The sequence below is a fragment of the Nuphar pumila genome, chromosome 2 (genome assembly GCF_984573655.1).
Source record: "Nuphar pumila chromosome 2, dmNupPumi1.hap1.1, whole genome shotgun sequence".
Taxonomy (NCBI): Eukaryota; Viridiplantae; Streptophyta; class Magnoliopsida; order Nymphaeales; family Nymphaeaceae; genus Nuphar; species Nuphar pumila.
This window is the reverse complement of record NC_143250.1, coordinates 130,529,700-130,555,095: the sequence shown is the minus strand read 5'-3', so window position 1 is coordinate 130,555,095 and position 25,396 is coordinate 130,529,700. Positions and strand designations below refer to the sequence as shown.

The 25,396-nt window shown below is 36.9% G+C and overlaps 1 protein-coding gene across 1 annotated transcript; it reads right to left on the bottom strand.

The window, feature by feature from the left end:
• Positions 1-13,372: 13,372 nt before the first annotated feature.
• Positions 13,373-25,104, bottom strand: LOC149847108 (uncharacterized). Its single transcript, XM_089996821.1, has 4 exons — positions 25,000-25,104; positions 24,660-24,854; positions 15,327-16,145; positions 13,373-14,585 (listed from the first exon to the last, which is right to left on the bottom strand). The coding sequence occupies exons 2-4, from the start codon at positions 24,762-24,764 to the stop codon at positions 13,602-13,604; spliced, it is 1,908 nt and encodes a 635-aa protein (XP_089852947.1). The 5' UTR covers positions 24,765-24,854; positions 25,000-25,104; the 3' UTR covers positions 13,373-13,601.
• Between the last annotated feature and the right edge of the window lie 292 nt (positions 25,105-25,396).

The following is a 25,396-nucleotide window of genomic DNA, read 5'->3' as shown; positions in this document are numbered from 1 at the left end:
AATGTGCCAATACAAGCATTATGTTTTGAAAAATTACCTGTACGAATACCGGGTTTTGGGAGATTACCAGTACGAGCGCTGGATTTTGGAAGGTTACCAACTGACGATGACTTGAACGCCTTGTCGAGGTCTCAGGATTTATCCCTTATCCTGAATGGGGAATTCGATGCAAATGCAAATCGATGCAGATGAATGCAAATGAATGCATGCAAATGCAAACGAATGTAAATGGGTGCACATGTGTGCAAAATGAGAGATTTGTTTGATCCTGCCTGCATACAGAGTATTTGTAGATAAAAACAAAATTTTAAAAATGCCCCAGTATAGCTGGGAAAGAAAACTTGATTATTATTGAAAGAAATTTGGAAAAATTACAAAGAATAGGAAAGGATTCAAGTATAGAATTTTTTCAAATGTCGAGTATTGATGGGATCTGGCAATTCTATTCCGTCGACATTGATGAGCCGATATGAATTGCGAGGTAGTGTTTATTTGACAACATAAGGACCCTCCCAATTTAACGACCACTTGCCACCCGGGCGGTGCCTGAGATAAGCTGTTGATCTGAGTACTAGATCATTGACTCGAAATTTTATTTCAATGACGAATTTTGCATATTGTCTGGCTATTCTCTGGCGATAGGATTGATCATGCTCTATCAAACTGTCTTCTTCGTATTGCGCCAAGAATCCGCCGCAAGCAACTTGATTAACTGAAATATATATCAATAGGGGCTTCCCCACTTCTGGCGGCTTTAAAACAGAAGGATTGAGAAGATATTTCTTGATGCATTCAAACGATTGCTGACACTCTGGTCTCCATTCGAACTTTACTCATTTTCTGAGCAAATGATTGAAAGGCTCGCATCTCATAGCCAAATTGGAAATAAATCGCCGAATTGATTGCATACGTCCTTGAAGACTATGCAATTCTTTGAGATTAGTTGTAGGCGGCATATCAATGATAGCCTTGGCTTTAGCGGGATCCAATTCTATCCCTCTTTTGTTGACCAAAAAGCCTAACAATTTGCCTGATTCGACCCCAAAAACACATTTCTGAGAATTGAGTCTTAACTTGTAAAGAATGAGCCGTTTGAACACCTGATTTAAGGCATCGATATGGTCTTCTTCTTCTTTAGATTTGACCAGAATATCATCAACGTATGCATCCATAGTCTTGTGCATCTGATCATGGAAAATAACGACCATAGCACGTTGATAAGTGGCTCCAGCATTCTTAAGCCCAAAAGGCATAACCATATAACAGAAGGTACCCCATGGCGTGGTAAAGGATGTTTTGGATTGGTCACGAGCAGCCAATTTGATTTGATTATATCCGGAGTATCCGTCCATAAAGGAGAACATAGCATGCCCATCTGTGCTGTCAACTAAGAGATCAATATTTGGGAGCGGATAGTCATCCTTCGGAGTGGCTTTATTGAGATCACGGAAGTCAATACAGATTCGAACTTTATCATTCTTTTTAGGAACTGCTACGATATTCGCCAACCAATCAGGGTAATCTATTGCTCGAATGAATCCTGCTTTAAGCAAATCTTCAAGTCCTTTCTTGACCTGTTGCTCGATTCGAGGATCCATTTTTTTTAACTTCTGCTTAATTGGTTTCGCATCAGGCTTCAGAACGAGGCGATGTTCCACCAATTTAGGATCTAAACCTGACATATCCTCATAAGTCCATGCGAATACTTCTTCATGCTGCTTGAGAAAATTAATGAGCCTTTCTTTCTCTTCCGGACTCAAACCACTGCCAATCTTGAGAATTCTATGATCATCTTCTGATCCAATATTGATGTCCTCAGTCGGATCCTGAACTAAGGATGATGGCTCATCTTGTTTCTGAACTGATGCAAATTCTGGTAATTCTTGAAGAACTGAATCGAACTCTGCGGATTCTTCTGACTGCTTCGTAATCTGACTGCATTTTGCTCTTATTTTGACCTGATAAATTACTGCTGACTTTGAACAGGTATTTGGATTAAGGACGAGCTTCTTTATAGATCGGGAAGACATTCTGAAAATTGGAGAGTAAATTGATCCAGGGAAATCGCCCATCATAAAACAGATTGCTTTTATTGAGAAGATAATTGTAAAAATAAGAGATCAAAAGTAATGACAATTTTGCAAAGATTTGATAATGAGAAGTAAAGAGACAAATGGCATCCAGATAGATAAAGAAAACTTGCAACTTTATTGAAAGATAGAATTGATCACAATGACAATGATGAAAATGAAATGGGGTATCATCCCAACAAAAGAATAGAAATGAAAAGACAAACAAATTCTTTTAATGTGTCCCCTTGATGAAAATAGTGCCCTTCTGGGATCTTCTGCCAGTGAAACCCGATCTGGCTCCCTTAGGGTAGAATTGATGATTAGGCTTTTGAAAGAAATTTTGATTATAGGAAAATATTGATTGAGAATTTTGGTAGACAATTGAAAGAATTATCCCATTACTAGGGATTGAGTCGTCGCTGGGATTACGACAATTGCGTTGCTATTCTTTGTAAAATAAACAACTGAAAATATGCCTTGTTACCTAGGCGAGGTCGTCAAACCAAGGTGAAATGAAGATTAAAGGAATTTTATTGAAAATATGTTTTTAATAATACACTTGACAGAGGGGAGGGGGACAAAAAATTTTCCACCACTCCTGATAATCAGAGGACACTCGAGGACCAGAAAAAATAGTAAGAGTAACAAAGGAATCCCAACCATGTCTGGCAGAATGGTATGCTCTGGACCACTAATCTGATGTGAGATTGAACTCTGGCAGGACCCCTGCTAGTGGACGAATCTCTACGCGCTTCTGCCTCTGAGAGAACTGTCTGACACACCGCTCTGGATGATAGTATGCGCAGAAGAAGGGGCCAAGTAGCCTGAACCGCTTGCCATAAGCGTAAGTATATCTGGGAGGTGATTCCTAATGATCAAAGTAGTCCCATACGACTTCTTCCTCCTGAAGGTTGTCGATCAAGAATCGCTATCGTGCAACTGGCAGAAGCTTTTCACCATTGTATCTGAAGGAACTGGCTCGAGCTGGCACATGCCGAAGGAACCAAGACTGCAACGCGTAGGTGCACCCTTCGACTAGAATTGATTCTCCGAGTGTGAAACGAGTCAACTCTCTGTATAAAAAGGCGAGTGCGGCCATGGCTATCGAGAGGCGGCTGGTCTGTCGACTTCCCCATCTTCGCAGAAGCTGAACTATTCTGATATCCATGTAATTCCGTCCATCTGGAAAAAGAGCGAGTCCCACGGTGCATAAGACCATCGCATGCTGAATTCTCTCTCGAGCTGTTCGAGACAACGAGCTGACTTCTGCAAATGTCCCATACTGTTTGTAGATTTCGAGCAGGTCCACATATTTGTTTTCATCTTCTTCGATCAAAGACCAAGACTTACGTCCTGTCATGCGGGCTAAAGCATCCTTAGGGTTCAGTCCCTTGACATTGATTAAGAATTGTTTTTCCAACGGATCTCCAGGCTGACCGGCTGGCTCGGGTAATCTCATAATCTCTGAAAATTCATCTATCAGCAACGTCATTTCTCTCCATGGGAACCAGAAAGTAGAAGTGCTCGGATTCCATCGTTCTGCTAGTGCATGGATCAAATTGCCGCTGACTGTCTGCTTTCCCACTGCGGACGCCAGTTCTAACCCACAATCGTCCAAGTGGTCCGGAAACATATGAGAGAAATTCTTGAACCATAAATAGTACCACTGGGGAAAGAAGGATCCGGTGCTGAGGACTCAATGCTCGGGAAGACTTTGTCGCACCTCGTAGGAGATGTGACCCTCAGGGAAGACTGAATTAAGCTGACTGGATGCCATCAGACTGGAAAACATGGAAAATTGGAATAAGACTTGGGAAAATACAGGAAATTTGAGGAAAATGCAGGCAGGATAAAAATAAAGCAGGAAATTTGAGATCCAGAAGAAAGAAAGGATGGAAAATAACCTGGAGTTTTGAAGAAAATGGAAGGAAATTTGGAAAATCGTCCAGGGTTTATTGAAATATAAAGAAGTACTTCAGAAAATAAAGTATTTGAAAATCGTCCAGGATTTAAAACGTGGACAATACATGGACATAGATTGGGGAACTTTTGAGAAAATCGTCCAATTTTTTTAGAAAATTGGGAAAATATGGAAAATACAAAGGAAATGACTATAACATATTCAATCACATCCTGCATAAACAAGTATGCACATACAGCATTCCCTAAAAGCTGACTCTAGATGCACAAATTTTGAAATAGCTGTAGGACCTTAATCCTAACTCTAAGGTTCAGATCAACTGTATCCAATCCAGTTATGCCTATATACTCAAGCCAAGGCTCGATGTACGTGGCATAAAATCAATTTCTCTGGTTCTAGGTTCAAGTTTTCCAACATCCTTGAGCACCTGCCGATATACGTTGGACTATGGCTCTTGGTACGTGGCAGGGGGGTTTTCACTCAAATAGGTGGCCCAGTTGTGAGGCTATGTCCCGAACTATGGTTCTGGAAGAGAGCCCAGCAACGTGAAGACCGGGACAATATAGGTGGGGGTGGTTTTTGAAAACATGAGCACATGCAAGCAAATCAAAAGGCTCTAATGCAAGTCCTAAAGAGATAGAATTTAAATGAAAAGAAGCATACACTTGCATACATTGTTTGCATTCAATCCCTAGAATTGAGGAGAGTTGTATTTCAGACCTAAGTCTAATGTGAGCATGGAATAGTCTCCTCAATATGGTCCTACCAAACCATACCTAGTCTACATGCAGTCCATGTCAGCTGGGTTCAAGCCTAGGCTCCTAGGTTCACATGATAGCATAAATTAAAAGCTGACATTCCATGGAAATCGATTTTGACAACTTGAACTAAGTAGAGCATTAAATTGATCAGGCGAAGACAGGTCCCATCTCGGTCGCCAAACCTGTTATCATTGCAAAAATTTTACTTTTTGCGAGTCAAACTGACCTTTGAAATAGTTTTTGAAAATAACTCGCCTCTGTTTTAAAATGCGGGAAAATTCCGTAGAATGGGACTCGCCTGTCGATACGAAGTTCAACCGTTCCTGGCGCCTTTACCAGAGGTAATTGAACCAAGGATCAATCTACTGCTTTGCTCTATTCAACTTGTCTAAATCATATTTTAATTTCTAAATGCACATAGAATCAGGCATGTGCTATGAATTTCTGAAAATGCATATTTGAAAACAAGATGTTTGCTTCAAAGATTGGAAAATATTTGGAAAATAAACTCTTTGAAAATTGTGAATCATGATTGAGATACTGTATTTGAGAAAGTGAAAATCGATTTATGAAGAAATATAAGGATTTTGTGAAAATCGATTTTGAGAAATGTGAAATAGCTTTGGAAAACTTGATTTCTTTGAATTCAAACTTTGAAATTGAAAATATAACTTAGAAAATCGAATTTGGAACTTAGGAAATATTTGAAATATCATTGGCAAATCCATATTTTGAGAAAATTAATTTTAGAATAAGACTTAGAAAAATTTTGAGAAAATTGATTTTCTGATTTGGAATTTGAACTTGCAAATTGAATGAAATGAATGAATATGGATTTGAAAGACTTGATTTTGAAGAATTGAGAAAATCTTTTTGTATTTTTGAGAAATGCAGTGCATTTTGAAGTTAGCCTAAGAGTGTAGGCTGAATGTGGCTAATACGAAGATTACAAATTTGGGTATCATTCGTATTCTGACTATGGTCATAAATACAAATTCCACCAAGTTTGTCAACTCCATAAGAGCTAGTGCACGTGCCATTCGTGTAGACCATAGTGAATTGGTAAAAATATGCATGAATTGGCATACATAGCAGTTATATATCAAAGCTTAAAACTATATGCAATGCATCCTATTCTATGCAGGAATTGAAATTCTTATTCCAAAATTAATTACAATTTACATCACTAATCAAATTTAAATACAAAAAATAAAGGAAAATAAAGTCTTCAATGTTCCTGCAAAACTAGAAAAACTGGTTAGTGAAAATATGTTGGCTTTTCTAGATTTATCCAGTAATATCTAGAAATTACTGGATTTTGATAGACATAAGACATTTTCCATGATTTCCTTGTATAAACTTAATAAAATACAAAATAAGATGTAATGAATATGAAAATGGAATTTGAAATTTCGAAATTGGGGTTAAAATGACCAAAATACCCCTTATAGCAAGACTATGGCTTTGAAATTAGGGTTTTTAGAAAAATATTTGGTAAAATGCAAGTTTTGAAATACAAATAAGGATAAATTAACTCAAATATGATATGACATGATCAAAAATATGAAAATTAGGGTTAGGGATTTCGAAATTGATGTCAAATGACCAAATTGTCCCCGATAGCAAGACTATGGTCTTGAAATCAGGGTTTTCTGAAATAGATTTTGATAAAACTTGAGATTTATGATTGAAATAAGCATAAAATCAAACATGAAACATTCTAATATGATTCTAAACATGAACAAACCCTAAAAACACACACTTATGCACAAAAATCAAGAAATATCACCAAAATTGTGATTTTATCAGTGTTTTTGGATCTTTCAGGTATCCTGTTTTGCAATTTTATTAATTCAGACATTAAATGAATTCTAAATTTCATAAAAATTGGCATAGACACTTATTATAACCCTAAAATCATATTGGAATTGCAAAATAAATTTTTTGACATTATTTTAATCTAAAAATTGCATTAACAACCTAAAATAAGCTATTTTTAACTTAGGTCACATACCAGTTTCAAAGTTAGACCCAAATCATGGATCAATCTTCCATAAAAACTTCTCAATTTTTACAGAGACAAACTAGGAATAAAAACAAAGATTTCCCAATTTACAGATCGGAAAAAGCATCTCCGGTTAGAGAGAAACCCTTCCGGCAATCTGAACTAAAATATAACAAATTTAACAAGGGTTAAAACAACTACTTCAGATTGAAAATACAGACATAAATAGCAAACTTAATCAGACATTTCTGAGATTTTCGAAGTGAACAGTTGACAAAAAAATAGTAATACTCACTTTTTACAGATCATGAATCGGATCTGTGGTTTGGGATTTATAAACAACACAAGTCTGATTAGGGTTTTGGTAAACCCTAACGAGTTTTAAATTGAAAATCAGAGTCTCTGACAGAGAAAAATACTAAACAGTGATAAAAATTTCTGAAAATTTCACACTAGATAGATCTAATCCATATAAATCCATAGCAATTTACAGATCCAAAATCGGACATTGGATGAGAAAACCCACACAAGTGCAAGTTACTTTCTTGATTTTAACACCAATTTTAAAGATTTAAAAACCCGATTTGATGTCTGATTTTTCTGACAGAGTTTCCGAAGTCCAAAGTCTTTGATTTTTTTACAGTAGCTACCTTACACATACATGTATCACATATAAAAAAATCAGAAATAAACAACAAGGATTTAAATCCGAAATAACATCATCTTTACTGTTCTAAACCTAAAACACATAGAAATCCAAGAAACTTAAGAAACTATGTATTAACTAATGTAAATCAATAAAATAAACCATAAAACAGTAAATAAAAATTATTCCTATGCTATACAACGTAACACAAACATGAATAAACCATTAAATAAATAAAAAATCAAGGAATCAATGGCTGGAATTCGATTTTACCTTTAAAGACATAGATTTAACCCATTAAAAGGGTAAATCATATGTTTTATTGGTTAATAATGAAAAGAATCATGCTCAAACCAATTCTAATGGATTAAAATCCCTGTAAAACACACAAAACAGGGTTAGATCACCTTCTTGGACCGTTCTTGATGGTTCTTGAGGTGAAACAATGGTTGAATCTTCATAAGGAGGGACGCCCAAGCCTAGATCTAGGTTTAAAACATTAAAAAGCATTAAATAAAGTAAAAAATAAAGAAAATAATACCTTGGAGTTTGCAGCAATGGAGAAAAGGCTGGAGAGGAGAGAGAAGCTCCAAGAACTTTCCAAAGAGAAGCCTTGAAAAATCATCCCCTATGGGGTCTTTTTATAACTAAAAAAAAGTAGGTTTTAAAATGACTAATTTTAAAAAATTGGGACTCTAAGGGGGGGGGGGGATTTTTGAGTGAAAGGACTATCCTACCCCTAGCCTAGATTATCCTATTTAATACCTAATTAACCCCTAGACTCTCCTAAAAAATCCCCATATGTAATGCCACTTGGCATTTTTAACATTTGAGTTTTAAAACACCTTTTAAAAACCTTTAAAAACACTAGTTTTAAAAACTAACTTTCAAAATGAGTTTTCAAAATAAATTTTAACTCTTCTAAACCCCTAACACTAACCAAGACACTGACCAACCCTAGTCTAGCCCTGACTTACTCGAATATGGCGCCACCCCGAGTGGGGCCTACTTGAGTGTTTCAAAAAGCGATTTTAAAACTTGAAATTGAAGGAGTTTTCAAAAGGATTTTCAAAAGCAATCTTAAAATTAGAATTTTTGAAATGGCATAGGGTTCTAACCGAGTCAGAACTCCTCTGAATATGGTGCCAACTGAGTGGTCCCACATCGAGTTTTGAAGAATTTTGAAATAAACACTGAAAATGGCTTTGAAAAGGGGTTAAGATCAGTATTTGAAATTAAAGATCTTCGAAAATAGGGTCTCAAGCGAACTGGAACTCCGAGTTAGAGTCCTGAACTCTTAGGATTATGAGATTTTAGATTTTAGAATTCAAATGAAAGAATTTTCAAAAGATTTTATCAAAAATTGACGAAATAAGTTAAAAAAACACAGTCAGGGTCAGACTCCTAACTCCACTGACCTCTAAAATAGAGTCCTGAATTAACTGAACTCTGTAAAATGACCTAAATTTTGAAAACAATGGAAAAAGACTGACAATGGAAGTAGAACAGACTCCTGACTGGATTAGGACTCTAGGACAGAGTCCTGATCTGACTGAAACTTTCAAAAATTTGAGAAATTTGATGAATAAGAGAATCCAGAGGCGACACCACCTCAATGGGCCTCATCTGTGAATTGAAATTTGAAGTTAAAATGAATCCAGATTGTTTTCTGAGAAAATATTTCGAAATATGAGGTCCTGGGGTTGGAAAATGATAGAATGTTGACTAAAAACCCAGGTTTTGAAATTGATTTTGAAAGCAAGCTTTAAAACTCAAATCTGGATTGAATGTTTTGAAAACAAGAGTGCTGGATCTCGAAAATGAGATGGGATGACATGCAGAGCTATGCAATGCGATGAAATGATATGCAAAATGTATGCAGTGATATGCAATTACATATGAAATGGACAAACACTGGATGAGGGTGAAAATTCGGGGTGTTTACAACTGCGCAGACGACGACAAAGAATACTCTGACGGCAATAGACGACGTCAAAGGGTACTCCGGCGGCAGCAGATGAAGGCAAAGGTTGCTCTAACGACAGCAGACGATGGCAAAGGGTGCTTCGACGGTAGCAGACGAAGGCAAAGGTTGCTCCGATGGCAGCAAACAATGGCAAAGGGTGCTCTGGTAGAAGCAGACGACAACAAAGGAGGGTCCGGTGGTAGCAGACGACGACAAAGGAGGGTCTTGTGGCAGCAGACGACGACAAAGGGTGCATCGTCAAAGGGAGCGCCTGTTACAACAGAACTTGCAAAAGTTTACTGTTTCAGGCAAAAACGGAACGTTTGGACTATTTTAAGAGTTAAGATCATCCTCACTTTTCTAGATCGAAGACAATTTGATCCTTTTCTTGAACCAGCGTTTCACTTTTCTAGATGGAGGGCATTTTTGTTCTTTTCTCAAACCGATGCTTCACTTTTCTAGATGGAGGGAATTTTTGTCTTCTCAAACCGTCATTTCATGGCAAGCATAGCAGAAAAGGGTAATTAAGTCTTTACAACTGCACCAAATTCTGATGCTAAGTGATGCCGACACACACGAGGATACGAGCCCCACATGCTTATATATGTGGCGCTCATTCAGACTCCCAAACACGAGATGTAGCTAATAACCGTCTTGGGGGGGGGGGGGGACATATAACCTGCTTCGCTTGATGGATGGGTCGACAGCCCTTGTGCTTTGCCATGTAAAGAAAAAAAAGAAAAGGAAAAGAAGAAATCACCAAATTTAGTGGGCTCCATTATCGTGGCCACAATATTGTTACTCGGGGTCCGTGTGCATCAAAATATGTGTGACTCGACGTGCATGCTTACTCGAGAACCATACCATTTTCATTTTACATGCGTGTTGTTTCACTCACCACTTTTTGTCATAACTTGCTATGTCGTCTTTATCATCGCAGACTTGCATCACGGTGCAACCTCGCACGTGTTTCTGTATTCTTAACATAGACTATGAGGTAAAAAAATTTACACTAACTTTGATATTTGTGTGATTTTAATGTTTGTCTGTTAACGTAAGTTTATGTGTACTTTTATATTTAAGTTACAATGAGTATATATATTGCATTTTTTATTCAAAGACGTAGTTTTGCATGTTCTTGTTTTCTTTTAATTATGTCATTTATTTTGTCATCGCGTTGTAATGTTCAAAGGCTCCAGCTTTCTATAATTTATTTTACTCGATATGAGGTTTCATATATCAAGTCTTGCTTTATGTCATTTACTTTATCGCCACACTATAACGTGCATAGGCTCCTGCTTTACGCAATTTACTTAGCTCGATGTATGATTTCATACATCGGGTCTTGCTAACGTAATTTATTTAGCTCGATGTGTGGTTTTACACGTCGGACCTTGCTTTACACCATTTACTTTGTCATTACGTTGTAATGTACACAGATTTATGCTTTAATATATATGTATTCTATATACATATATGATTTTATAAAGTACATGATTTTTTCATAGTCTTGTCTTCTTTAAATTATGCTAGTATGTATTTAAAGACGCAGATTTGCGCATCCTCGTCGAAACTTGATTTTTTATAGATTTCACATGTAAGATTTCAAGATCGCATTATCTGATGTCTCAAAAAGCAAAACAAGTGTTTTGCATTTGCATATTTACAACTTAGTTTTCTCTTTGAACCAACATAACAAAAAGGCCTCGACTACGTAGACTTCGATGGTACGTACATTAGGTCTTTCATTTCTGTATTTGGGATGACTCGGATATTTTTCAGCCTAAGGCACGAGATATTGAAATTTTCAAATGTTGTCTGGGTTTTTTTCTGAGAAACCAATATCTTTCTCATCGTAGTGGTACTATCAGACATGCACAACACGTTAGTACAATGATGATTAAACTGGAGGTTTATTGTAACCTTGTAGTGCAAAAATTCATAATGATTAAAAGAAAATCAAATAAATAAAGATTAGTGCCTTCACAGGCAAGATGCTCGATTTGGTTTAAAAGACCAAAGCATGTAGAATGGGTCGTCAGTTAAAATAAGACTTGATATACTCATTCGTCTCTTTGGATTTGTCAAGAGAGAGGATGTGAGGGTACAAAAACTTTGATAGACAAGTTGTTAACAACTACGCTCATCGAGTAGCAATGACTTGGTGTCCCCGATCATCGAAGTTAGGGGATTGAGCTATCAAATATTATCCTAGGTGGTAGATCTCATTGGTTTATGCAAAAGTTCGAACGCATCCCTTGCCATTTATGCCTCTAGAGAATTCTCTCTCGGTCAATAGGTCATCTTCTTAGGAGCAGTCTTAGTTAGTTGTCCGAGATACTAAAATATATAGAATAATAAACCCCCGAACAGTCGCAGTTGTTTCTACGTTTATCCTATGCGTACCCTCAGGTTAGTAATTATTGAAACAAGATTACCATGTTAATTTTACTTAATCTTGTTGCAAATGATTGCATTGTGTTATATCTGGTTAAATGCATTGTGTTTTGTCGGAATGACATATATCACATATGTTTATCTGATTGATGTATATCATGAATATCTGCTTGAATGGATTAAAATAGCTTAGTACAAGGTGTTCTAGTGTAGACCTACCAAGCTTTCACGAATCTGGCCTATTTTATAAGCATACAGGTGATTACAGGTTTAGTTGCAGAGCGGATGCGGGATGCTGTGATGGCGTTGATGAGCCAATCATTTTTTCTTTCTTGGGCATTGAATTCGATATATTTTACTATTGTTTTGACTTTTGTAACACTCTTTTCGTTTGGAATTGAAATACCTTAAATGAGTCATGTTATCTGTATTTGAATTCAGTATAATTGATTTTTGTGAAACGTAACCCGCCTAATGTCTTAAACCCTGTTTGAAAATATTTTCGCTGATGATTTTAATAAAGAAAAAAAAATTTATTTTTGCATATTTTTTTAAGGGTTGAAAATCTCAAGGCATTACACTTGTCCTAATCATAACTCCCACAATATTAACTTTCTAACCTTAAAATTTTCACCCAAGTTAGTCCCAAGTGTCTAAATTAATCCCTTCAATTTTGAAATCTTTTGGTAACACTATTTAGGCGCACTGAATTTTCTACAGAAACCTATCAGAAAAACAAAACCATGTCTAGCGAAATTAACTTTGACCTAACTGAGCCCACCTAAGCCCCTAAAACCTAATTCTAAGCCCAGCCACGCATTACTCGAACCTCAAAAGTCCATTTTGTGAAAGTAAAAATGGTTCTTTTAACAACCAACATTTGCAGTTTTTGACATCCAGCATATTTTAAAAAATTATACGGTTTTTATAGAAACACATCATTTTTGTCATATAGTACTATCATTTCTCACTATTATGAGATGAGAATGGTGTTGAGAGTAGAGAAGGGCATGGAGATGGGTTATTTTCAACTACATCCTCGTCAAGATGTTGACAACCTCATTCTCATTTTCTTCTCCACTCCCCTCACCATCTCCTCTCCAACGCCATCTCTCATTTTCTACTCCACTCCCATCACCCTTCTCATCTCATCTCCAATGCCGGCTCCCAAACAGAGCCTTAGTGAATTTAGTTTACAGAAACAGTAATGAAACGACCTTACATCTGGTCATCATACAAGTCGCATGACCATAAGCTGTAAAACGGCTTTGCCAGCGTTAGGACACACAGTCAAAGGCCTTTAGCAACTAAGATCAGCACCAACCCTTCAGTGTTAATGTAGGTAATGTTTTTACCAAGTTCTGTTGGGTAGACCTTAATCTGAATGCGAGATGCCAATCTAACTCCATAGTGTTCATCTTCTTACAGTTCCACACAAACGCTTCCCACTCCAATCAGAGGGAAAGCAAAGAAAAGATCTATAGACCGATTGATATGTCTTGAATGCCATACATCACGCAGAAAGGGAATTGTACTGATAAGCATAGGACTTGAACAAAACGGGTAAGCCCATATTAATCTGGACGACTTCCCACAAAAAATAATGGCATTTCCCGTTCTTAGTTGGATCAATAAAATGAAATCTCTCTCTCTCTCAAACATACACATTTTAGCAATTACAAGAAACAAAACTGCATCTATTTAAAATGTGGGATGGGCTGAATAGGCTACAAAACAACCTAAAGGATAAGAGAAAAGCAGTACCCCAGAGGAGCCTGTCTGAAAGTCCCCTGATGCAGAATTCCTCACACAAGACTCGTGCACAAATAACTGTCATCTATGGAAGGTTCTGTTCTGCTCATCTGAACAAGTATACCGAAATCCAGGAAAGCGTGAATAGGGGTCTGAAGATTGGATTTTAGCAGGTGATGTGGACCGAGCAAGAGAGGGTGGGTAAAAATACATCTTTCCAGCAGAAAGCTGAAATCGAGAATCACGGTCAGAGTGATCATATTGACTACCCAGAGCAGGTCCAAATGCCAAACTGGAACAAGGAGTCAATGAGTTTTCTCTGGTTCTGGAATCATGTAAACTTGGAGGTAGCCTGAACATCCCAGCACAGTTAATAAAAGAGAAGTCCATGTTGTCTTCATCTATCTTAGCTTGGTCTTTCACTGTAACTATTGCTCCATTTTTTGATGATTTCTCCAATCTAGATTGGATGGAGAACCTAGCTACCTGGAGATTTTTCAACACCCCGCCTAACTCATCAGATGTAGTTCTTCCAATATGACTTTGTAATGCAGATGCCTCTAGTGCATTCTGGTTATCCAAGGACCCATGCAAGGAGAGTTGGGATTTTGAGCTGGCCGGTGTACTTGGAGAAGGAGTTTCAACATAAAACAAGACTTGCTTCCCTTTGCTTTGTGCAGCACATGAAGCTTTCTCTACAAGAACATCACCGAACCCAAGATCCAGTGGAGATGTCTTCATTGATCTGCTGTTTGCTGGTTCTGAGTCAAAATTATCTGGAGGCAAACCCACTGCATTCTCATTGCTTGTATTGGCTGGAATAGTCTCATATGTAAATGCTTTCTCATCAGCAGTGTTCCTGTTCAATCCAATTTTCGTTTTCACAGCACCTTGAGTGGATTCAGGTTGGATTTCACATACGCAAATACCAGTTACTGATTCTCCATTGCCGTTTGCATCTGGTTTTGTTCCAATATCAGGAAAAGAATTTTCAACGTCAAGTGACATGGCTGGTGTGTTAGCCTTTCCGGTAGTGTCAGGAATGTTTGCAGGTTCAGAGGGAACCTGAAATGTTCATAGCATTTAAAACTTCTCAAGAACTGCATAACTGATAATGATATTAGAGCAGAGACATTACAGAAGAGATGAACATATAAATGAGCATGACTCCAGTTTGTGACCCCCCCCCCCTCCCACACACACACAGAAGCACATGAATAACACATGAATTTGCAGACATTTGCTCTTGCCAACTGACATAATTGATTCTGCTAGAATATTTCATGGATCTGTACGCCAAAGTAACTAACATGTGATTCTTCACAAAGTAAACCTTTACAAAAGCACGTAAAATTCTTGAGTCACACCTTTATAGACACAACTAATGTGAGGCGAAGAATCATAGCCAGATTCTCAAAGAAAAAAAATCCTAGGCACTGGAATATTTAAATTTTAGGTTTGTCTTTTTCAGATGAAACATCATTGAAAAAATTTCTGCACTTTCCATCTAAAGAAGAGAACTTGTCACAAGAAAATATGCAAAATGGACATCACCAGAAACAATAGATAAAGACTTGACAATATATCTTAAAACTCATAACATGATCAATTTATTAAAAAGTTATTTAATAAATGTTTTTCCTTCTCTTTATAAAATATTTTTCTTGCTAAAATGTGTTTCGCATATCAATGTTCATCCTACAGATCATGTTTCTCATGATAGTTGTTTCACACGCCATGGTAAAGCATTGCAAAGTGATGATCCATTCCCATTGAACTATACATATAGAAACTTAATAAACGTACCATAGTAGAAATGCTAATTTCCCGAGCTTTCTCTTCCCATTTGAGTTGCACATTTTCTTCTGACTGCCACTGATCTGTGAGCAGGGCATGTTGCTCCAGTGCTCTCTCCATCTTTGCACCTACAGCTCTCACATTCGCATCACTGCCAGAGTCAAACTGACTTCCTTCTTTAACTGGAGGTATGCTATTTGCACCCTCTGGAAACACTTTTGCACAATTTTCTTCTCCAGATGTTTGTTCTGGTGTTGTCTCAGAAGAGAAGGTTGGTCCAATCCCATTTTCTATACCATTTACAGGACCTTCCACAATAGTCTCAGATTTTGAGCAATCAATTTCTCCTTGTTCTTTCATGCTACCTATTTCCCTACATTTTATTTGGCGGCATGACTTACCCAACCGTCGCTTGGGAGAAGATCCAGACACTGATAAGAAGTTGCCTGATTTCTGTCTTGCTTGGCTCTTTCTTGTTACATTTCCATGAGAGCCTGAAACATGGCTATCACTGGTAGTCCAAGACAAACTGCCTGAGGAAGATGGAGATGAATTGAACTTGTTAATTTCACCATCCTTCACATCACCTCTATCCACTCCTGATATAGAAGACACATCTGTTTTTTCAATCCCAGAACATTCCACGGGCAGCAATTTCTTTTCCTCACATTCACACGGGATCACTTGTTTCCCAGTCTCTGATTCACCTTCATCATAATATTCCACAATTCCACCATCTCGCAATATTGAGAGAACCTTCGCAGCAGCCTTCTCAGCCTTCTTTTTCTGGTTATTCACAATTTCAAGCTGTGTCTCTAATTCCGCAACCTAATCAAAGAAATGCACCAATGGGGAAAAAAAAGAAAGCCACTGATGATATTTGAATTACTTTACAATCAAGGTCTAACTGAACTTTTGGCAATGACAGGTCCAGATAAGCATTACAATTGCAACTTTAAGAATATGGAGGAAGAAATATGAAACAACTTGAATTTATTATAAAGAATAATAGCCACTAAATGGCAAAACATAAGCACTCCTGGCCTAAAAGTTTCAGAAAGAGGAAAGGTCCGCAATCAACCATGATAAAGAAACTAAATCCAGTGGTGAACCAAATATTGCAGCATCAGAGTTTTCATGATTCTGGATGCCAACTGGAGAGCCACTTCCTACATTGCTTGTTGCCAGACATCACATTAACAGCTAGGAATATTGATCGGGCATTGGTGTGGTTGCACATAAGATATCAAAGAGACATCATTTACAATCTGAGCATTAAGACATGACATTGTACTATCAAACAAGTGAAAGGAAATGGAATGGGTGGGGATGGGATATTAAACCAGAAACTTAAAACTCGGAGCCAAGAATCCAGTCATAGGCTATCTGACAGGCTTGAACTTTAGATAACATAAATCAGTAGAGCAGAAATCAAGTGCTTACCTGAAGATTTACCTAAGCATAATAAATGGTAAATACAAAAAGCCATCCTACACAGAGGGATCAAATGGATATGACTTGGAATCAGCCAGAAGCACTTAGCTTCTAGACATTGCATTGCAGGTAAGATAACAAGAGCATGAAACATGCACAAAAGTATCACTGCATGATTTAGTAAATAACAACATTTCACAAAGACATCAGCTTTGAAATATAATCTTTTCCCTCAAGTGAAAAGTGCTCTCTACATGCACAAACACACATACATGTACATATGTAACATATAGTCATCCTACTCTCTAGTAGTTGTTGCGAAACACTAAAGAGAAAAGATAATGTCACGAAGTGACTAGGAAATGCACAAGCACACAAGCAATAGGCCACTAATGGGCAAGAATACAACAAGCCACAAAGTGGCAACAAACAAAAAATGAGAAAGAGAGCTAAAAAATATATGAACTTTTATAGAGAAAAGCTTCAAGAAGCTCAAGAAATACATGGGGCAAAGCCCCTTATTTATACACAAATGGGACCCAAGGAGGGGCTCCCATAGAGTTGTTGGAGCCCCTCCAACAGTCATATTTTATGACCGTTGGAGGGGTCCAACAACTCTATGGTGGACCCCTCCTATGATGCAATAAAGCAAAATAAAAAAAGAAAAAGAAAAAAGAAAACGCATATTCCAAATGAATATGCGTGTTACATGTGAAATGACTATTTTACCCCTAGTGGGTATTACAATATATATATATATATATATGTATGTATATGTGTCTATATATATATATAGATATATATAGGAATTATTAATACAATTTAACAGTAGTCCCATTATTTTTTCTAATGTTTGTATTTATGTTTTATGGATCTGACCATATAGATGTGACCTCTATAGTTTCTTCCTAGACAACACACATTAGATTAAGAAACTTTGATGCGCAAGCATGCATGTTTTCAAACAATACAAAAATGTCTACAATGCAACAAAACCTTCCAAAAAAAAGAAAGGAATTGATTTTTACGTCAAGACGACTAAATCTCAAGCACATTTCTTACTAAACAATGCATAGCAAACACATCTACACTGTTTGATTAACTAAATAATATTTACAACTACAACTTTGTACTAAAGAACATGGAACCTACTATATAATAGAAAGTCAAGGTTGCAGGTACAATCAACTTATTCAAATCTCATCAATAGCCTTCATACTAGAAAATGTTTTTGATAGAATTGTTTCAACATAAACCCACTTTTTGAATAATGAATTTTTAGCGCATTGTGGGCTGCAGATTTTTAACTGTTATTGAAAAAACATCTAAATATCAAAAATTCAAGATGCATAATCTAAACTGTAAGATCAGATCTATAAAGTCCAATCTATAAAGCACTCAATAGATTGCTGTAAAGTCAAAGGGTTTATTAGACCTGCCATCACCAGTAACAAGGATAAAACCATATCCAACACAATAAAGTTGATGAAGGGGTATTGTAGTTCAAATTCTAGTTCCTTTATTTTAAAAATTAAAAAGACATGGAACTAATTTGTGGTTAAGGTCTCTCTCTCTCTCTCATTCACACACACACATGTATAGGTTTAATATTTGGTGCTATTGAAGGCATAGAACAATTGAGTACAGATCACCTTCTTTTCATAATTTTTAGACTTTTTTGTAGATAGAACCATAGTCGCAAATATTGGTCTTGGCTATCTCAGCAAGGCAATTTCTCATGATAATAAAGGTTTAGTTGATAAATCTCGGGAAATCTCGATGCCCAAAAATTAAAAATATAAAAATATAAAAATAGTAGAAATAAGTAAGAAAAATAACATGTTTAGATAATAAAATGCACATATAATAAATGAAATAAGTAAAAAATATAAAAGAAAGAAGTAAAGCCTGGTTAAGATATAGAAAAGAAGTAAAAAAAAGTAAAAGCTAACTCATAATATCATGATATTATTGTGATAATATTGAGATATATATTGTTGAGAATAGGTGGTTTTAAGTAAAGTTATTTTACATTAAGATGCTATTTGTAATTTAGGTTTTAGAATGGGGCTTTATTGTAATTATGTCTTTAAGCCTCTCTCTATTTAACATAGAGAGAGGCCCTAATATCGATATGTCATTGAGGTTTTCTGTGCAGCCGTCTCTCTCTCTCTCTCTCTCTCTCTCTCTCTCTCTCTCTTCTCTCTCTAGGACTCGAGTCAGGTTTCTACATATATAAATTTTTGAGATTTTTAAAATATTGTGATATTTTGCCTTTAATAACATTTTATGAATTTATGGCTATATTATCACTATATTTTCAAAATATCGGCTATATATGTGACTATGGATAGGACCTTAAGGATGTGATCTACAATTGTTTACTAGAAAATGAGTTTTGAATCATGTGATTGTCACATGTAAGCAGTTTTTGCAAGGGCTTCGAAAATCAACAGCCCATAATGTACTAAAATTTCACGACTCAAAAAGCCATATTTTTATATTGAAATAATACGATCAAGGTTTGATCCTTAGCAAACAAACCATGCTGAACACGTCTATGTGGTAAGCTTGAGTTGATAAAACTTGAACCTATGGTTTCCAGATCGATAGTTCCGTGTCTTCTGAACACATCTATGTGATCAGATTGAGTGGATAAAACTTGAACCTATGGTTTCCAGGTCGATAGTTTCGTGCCTTCAATAGCACCAATAACCCATATATATATATATATATATATATATATATATATATATATATATATATATATATATATATATATATATATATATAGAGAGAGAGAGAGAGAGAGAGAGAGAGAGTTAGCGTTTACTATAATTGTTGCTACCTAAAAAAGCCCAGTTCTTTCTGGGTTTTTTTTTTTGATAAATCTAGCACTATAGATGTGATCAACAGATTGTTTTAGTAAGAACCAGCTTTTGGATCAGCGAATCCAACCTGAGTGCAGGTTCTTCATATGAAGATGCAAAAATGACGTTTATGAATGTACAGATTTTTTCTTGACAAAAAAAAGCATGTTTTCCTTGGAAAAACATGATACAAGGGTAGACTCCCCCTAGATTGACCACGCTGAGCACATCTATGAGGTTAGATTGAATTGAAACAACTTGTATCATGAGATTCCAACAGGATTGTAGATACAACCAACTATATATATATATATATGGTATTTGGATCTTTACAAAAAAAAAGTAACGCAGATGAAATAAAGAGATAAAGATCTTTTTGTTTACTCTTATCCTAATTTTAAAGAAAAATAAAAGTTAGATTCTACTCTCTCTCTCTCTCTGTGGACTTGTTGTATTTAAAAGAATATCAAAACAATTACTCTTGGCTTACCTAAATCTCTCAAAAGATAAATACTAAGATATTATTTCTAAGCCTAGAAAAACTCACACATTCATTCTTTAATTTGTACCATGCTTTAGGATGGCAACTAGTGAAGAGTTTGTTTGTGTGCGTGTATATATATAGAGAGAGTGATGAAGAAAATATTAGCTACACTTGATTATATCATACTCTAATAGAAACTCATAGAGACCATCTTTATCTGATCAATCTTGTTAAGTTATAAGTATCAATGCACATATATATATATATATATTTTATATTTATATTTATATTTATATTTATATTTATATTTGTATTCTGTGTATGTAAAGTGAAATACCCATCAGGGGTATTTCAATCATTTCACTATATAATAGGTGCCAGTCCTCTAGAGACTGACATGTCATTTTTTTATTCTATTTTTCTGTTTTTTTCCTTTTTTGTTTTTGTACCTTGTAGCTGTTGGGCTGGTCCAACTAGCCATTGGACCAAACCCAACGGCTATAATTATAGCTGTTGGGGCTGGTCCAATGGCTAGTTTATAGCCGTTGGGTCTGGTCCAATGGCTAGTTGGACCAGCTCCCTTGTGTCTTGGAGTGCCTAGTTAAAGGCACTCCCACTCTTGTATTAAATTAATGCTTTCTTAAGCATTTCAGAAATCTGATTTTATTTTTTATCTCTTGTGTTGGCCTTAGTGGCTATTGTGTGCATGTGTTGTGCTATTGAGTTTATTCTCAATTTGTGATTGTATTGTCCCTTAGTGGATGGACTAGTATTTGTGCACTGTCTTTGTATTTTCTTTAACCCTCTCTTGTACTTCTACTTGTTTCATTACATGGTATAAGAGCCTAAAGCTCTTGGGATTGTGTAAAAGCTTCTCCAAAGATTGTGGGTGCAAAGCAAAGATTCTCGATATTCCTTTGTTCGCTCTCTATCAACATGGGTGAAAAAAATCCATGATGGTGATCGCATTCAAGCTAAACGACTCCAACTGTTTGATATGGGCCACCGATATAGAGCATCATATTAAAGGCAAAAAGCTATGGGAGTATGTGAGTGGCAGTACAAATGAACCACAACTCATACTTACCAAAAAGGATGGTGACAAAGTTAAAGCCCTTAATGATGAAGAAAGAGAGAATGCATTAAAAGAATACCGCATCAAGGTATTCTAACACCTTCCGGGCCTTATTTCGAACCATCAAATTTGGATATCCCGGAGGTTGTAACACTAGTTGACCAGCTTAACTGAGAAGGGAATTTCTCCAGTAGTGTCAATATCAAAGCTTTCACACTGAAGACAATTGCTACCAATGAATATTGTAATGCACTTGAAAGATTCTCCAAAGTGTTTTTCCAAGCCCTGGTCTTGCAGGAAGGGTGTTGGCCGGAAATCAATAACATGGTTGTAGTCACAATTGTTGATAGTGATGGTATTGAGGAGACCAAAAGATCAATGGGTTGACCATATCAATTTACTTGCAGCTCAGGTTCTCATGCCACACCATATTACATAAGTGGAGGGAGTTTGTTTCCTTCATGACATCCTTCCGGGACAGAGAATACCTCTCCCTCTCTCTCTCTTGTGGCAGAGATAGCAATTGGCCATATACTTGATATAATGGTACATTCGCCCAATCCTTTTAGAGGAGGAAGGAGCTGTATTATAAGAACTATGGCCATTGAAGAGATATTCCAAGCAAATTTGCAAGTGAATTGTCAGGGGAAAGGACTTCTTGTTTGATTCAAGATCTTTAAAATGAGGTGGGTAGAAAGCTATCTCGAAACAATGACCTTAGCCACCAGCAGAACTTGTTCCAGGTTGAGGAAACTTTAATAACACGAGGGTTGAGAGTGGTTTCTCTTAAGAGTGGTCAAAGTCAAAGCACAAGGAAAGCAGTTGCTTCAATGATGTAAGTTGTTAAACATTGGACTTCCAATGCCCAAAGCAGAGAATGAAATGCGAGAAGAATATGCCAAAAGAGGATCTTCATGTTAAACAGGCTGCAGCAAAGATGTACAAATTGGAGGAGGTTCTCTGTTTTCTTCAGGTAAAATTGCAGGTGCAGGCTCAGGTGCCAAATATACCGAAGGATTAACTTTGTGTCCGAAGAAGTCCAGAAACAAGAGAGTTGTACACTGTAGTAAACATGATTAGTGCCGCCCAGTCATGCAGCAGCCATTGGCTGCCAAAAGTGAGGCTACACAGCACCCTGCCTTCATAGTCCTATCAATCATCATCCAAAAAGTCTATGGAAAAACGGCTCAGGCAAATGCTGAAAACTTTAACAACAGAGTCCCCCAAAAGTGCTAGGCAAAAAGACTAAAGAATTTGTCCAGAAATGAATCAGAGGTAGGCATGCCTAAGGCAGTCAAAGGTGGATCAAGGAATTCCATTTTCAATAAAGGGGAATTTTCAGCAACACCAGATTTTTCAAGTATTGGAAAGATGGTGGTTTATTTGAAACAAGCAAGACGTGGTTGAATCAAAAGCTACATCTTTCAAATGTCACTTCAATAACAAAAAAAACGATCATGATGAGGTATCACAAAAGAATCCATCCACTCTATGTCAGCTTCCACCTCAAGAATAGCATTCAGTAAGTTTCTTTTGGAGGATCAACCCATTCTAATAGTGGCCTACATCAGAAGAAAGCATGCAATGGCTGACAATGTCTATGTAGAAGTATGAAAGAACAAGCAAAATACGCTTAGCTTCAAAGGAAAAGTCTCAAATGTAAGATACAACTTGATTCACAGAGGTAAGCTATTTTGGCAAGAAGATCCATATTAGCTAAGTGAGGGGCAGATAGCTTCGGATTGACTAGTACTTTTGTGACATCCCCCCCAGTTGCAAGAAATTTAAGTAGGCAAGAGAACCTATGTAACATGGGTACTTTCAAAAGGGTTCCATACGTGTCGACATACATATTGATACTGGTACTTCAGCAGGTACGGGTCCGAGCAGTTATAGTTCTGATCCAATCTAGACCTGTATCCATTACCTGTTTTCATACAAATTAAGATGCATAAAGGGTTGTTTCCATCCATTCTTATATGTGTTTGATGTGTGTGTTGATAAACATGTATTTATTTGTATATATTTTCTACACACATGCATGCATGAATACATTATTTTTCTCAAAATAATGTATATATATATATACACACATTCTCATACCCGGACTTCTAGAAATTCTTGCATCGTACCCTGCGTACCAGCAACTGCACCCGTACCTATTTGACATAGAAGAGAACTCAACTGAGTTAAATCTAGCCTTGCTTCTTCGTTCAATGACAGCCGAGGGGAATTGGTTTTGGACTAACAGAAAATCCAAGCCGGTTGCAACTCTTAATGTTGAGGAGAATGCTGACGCCTTACATTTCACACCTTGAGGACAAGGTGTATCTCAAGGGGGTGGGATGTTACGAACCCAAACCTATGAGAAGGATCTGAGGTAAGAATAGGAACAACTCTCTCTCTCTCTCTCTCTCTCTCTCTCTCTCTCTCTCTCTCTCCTAGTTACAAATATGGTAACTTACACCACAAAACCGTCTAGTGGTACACACTCTTGTTGGGCATGTTAACCACCAAATACTGAATACAAACCTACAGATGTGTTTAACATGGTTTATTTACTACATTAGCATATTCAATATCTTATATCTATCATAGGATTCCGTTTTTTATGTTAGCGAAAAAACAATGGCTCACAATTCATGAAGAAGAGTGGTTTAAAAATAGCTCAAAGCATCATATTAATTCAACTTTAACACACGAAAAATAGTAAGCAGAACAAGCCAAACACGTGCAATGGTTAGGTTTTTCTTTTGGAAACTGGATCTATGTAAATCAATAGTGTACCACCATAAGTTATTGTGATTTGGGACCACAGATATTTGGTACTAATGAAGGTACGGAACTACTGAGTAGGAATCAACTAATTTTCATATCTTTTTTTCTTTTTTAGATCTAACCTTAAGGATATGATCTATGGTGCTAGTTTAGTAGGAAAATGGGTTTTGAATCATGTGAATGTGACATGTAAGCAGGTTTTTCAAGAGCTTAAAACATTAAAAATTGATCATGAAAGAAACCAAACTTTCTGGTTAAATTGATTCAATGCAAAGCAAGTTTTTGTATAAATAAGCCAACCATAAGCACATCTATAGATTCAGTTGTAACTATGTATTAAGTGTTTAGGACATTCACATATACACAGATGCACACACACCTGAGTATGTGCGTTCGTGCGCGCGCGCGCCAGAGAGAGAGAGAGAGAGAGAGAGAGAGAGAGAGAGAGAGAGAGAGAGAGAGAGAGAGAGAGAGATTTGTGAACAGGAGTAAATGCTATATCAATTCCAGACGCTAAATTTCCAAAGCACACAACAGAACTATTTCATACACGGCAATTCACTAAAACAAAGAAATTGTGAACTCCAAGAACCCTTATTTCAATGGAACAAATAAACCAACGGAGCTTTCCAACATCTATAACCCTTAAACAAAAGCAGGGGACAAAATGAAAGTAGAGGGAATATAAGGCTAGTGCTTACCCGTTGTGCCAATTGATCAGCCCTCTGCCTGACCATTTTCGACTTCGATCTCTCCGCCAACAACATCGCACGAAGAGACTCGATCTTCTGCGCCGCCTCCTCCATTCCCCTCCTCCCACCTCCTAATTCCCCGTCTTTCTCCCACCCATCTCACAGAAACCAGACACAATCGCACCGCTGGATCGATTTTCCACTCTACGAAAGTATATTTACGGGGGAAAAAACCCAAAAAATTCACACGCGAAATGAACTTTCACAAAATTCCCGACTCCCCTCGACTCCCGACGCTGGAATTCGGAGAAGAAAAAGGAGAAACAAGCGGAGATGAAGAAAAACTCACCTCAAATTCCTCAATTGCTTCAGCTAACTCGACGAGCCTCTCTAATCGTAATCAAAGAAGGACGAGCTTCTCTCTCTCTCTTTCTCTCTCTCTCTCTCTCTCTCGATCTCGATCGCGGGGGTGACAGTGTCGAGAAGAAGACCCAAACCCTCTTTGTATATGACGACAGTCTTTATTAAGCTCTTTGCTTATATTAATCCAATCACATTCTTCTTTTCCTAAATTCCAAATTGGGCACAGTGAAGACGAAAAGTACACAAAACAAACTGTTTTTCTTCACGACACTAGCAACTGAGGCTCGGCTCAGCTCAGCTGGCCCAACACTTTCCCGAGTTCAGATCGGGTGCAATCACATGGTACAAAATTTGTGCATTAAGCACCTGATTGCCTTCTATCA

Excerpts from the sequence above, each read along its gene's own strand:
- LOC149847108 (XM_089996821.1), bottom strand. The coding sequence starts at position 24,764 with ATGGAGGAGGCGGCGCAGAAGATCGAGTCTCTTCGTGCGATGTTGTTG. Across the intron at positions 16,146-24,659 it reads CTGATCAATTGGCACAACGG|GTTGCGGAATTAGAGACACA; the intron begins GTAAGCACTAGC and ends TTCTTTGATTAG. Across the intron at positions 14,586-15,326 it reads AAATTAGCATTTCTACTATG|GTTCCCTCTGAACCTGCAAA; the intron begins GTACGTTTATTA and ends TGAACATTTCAG.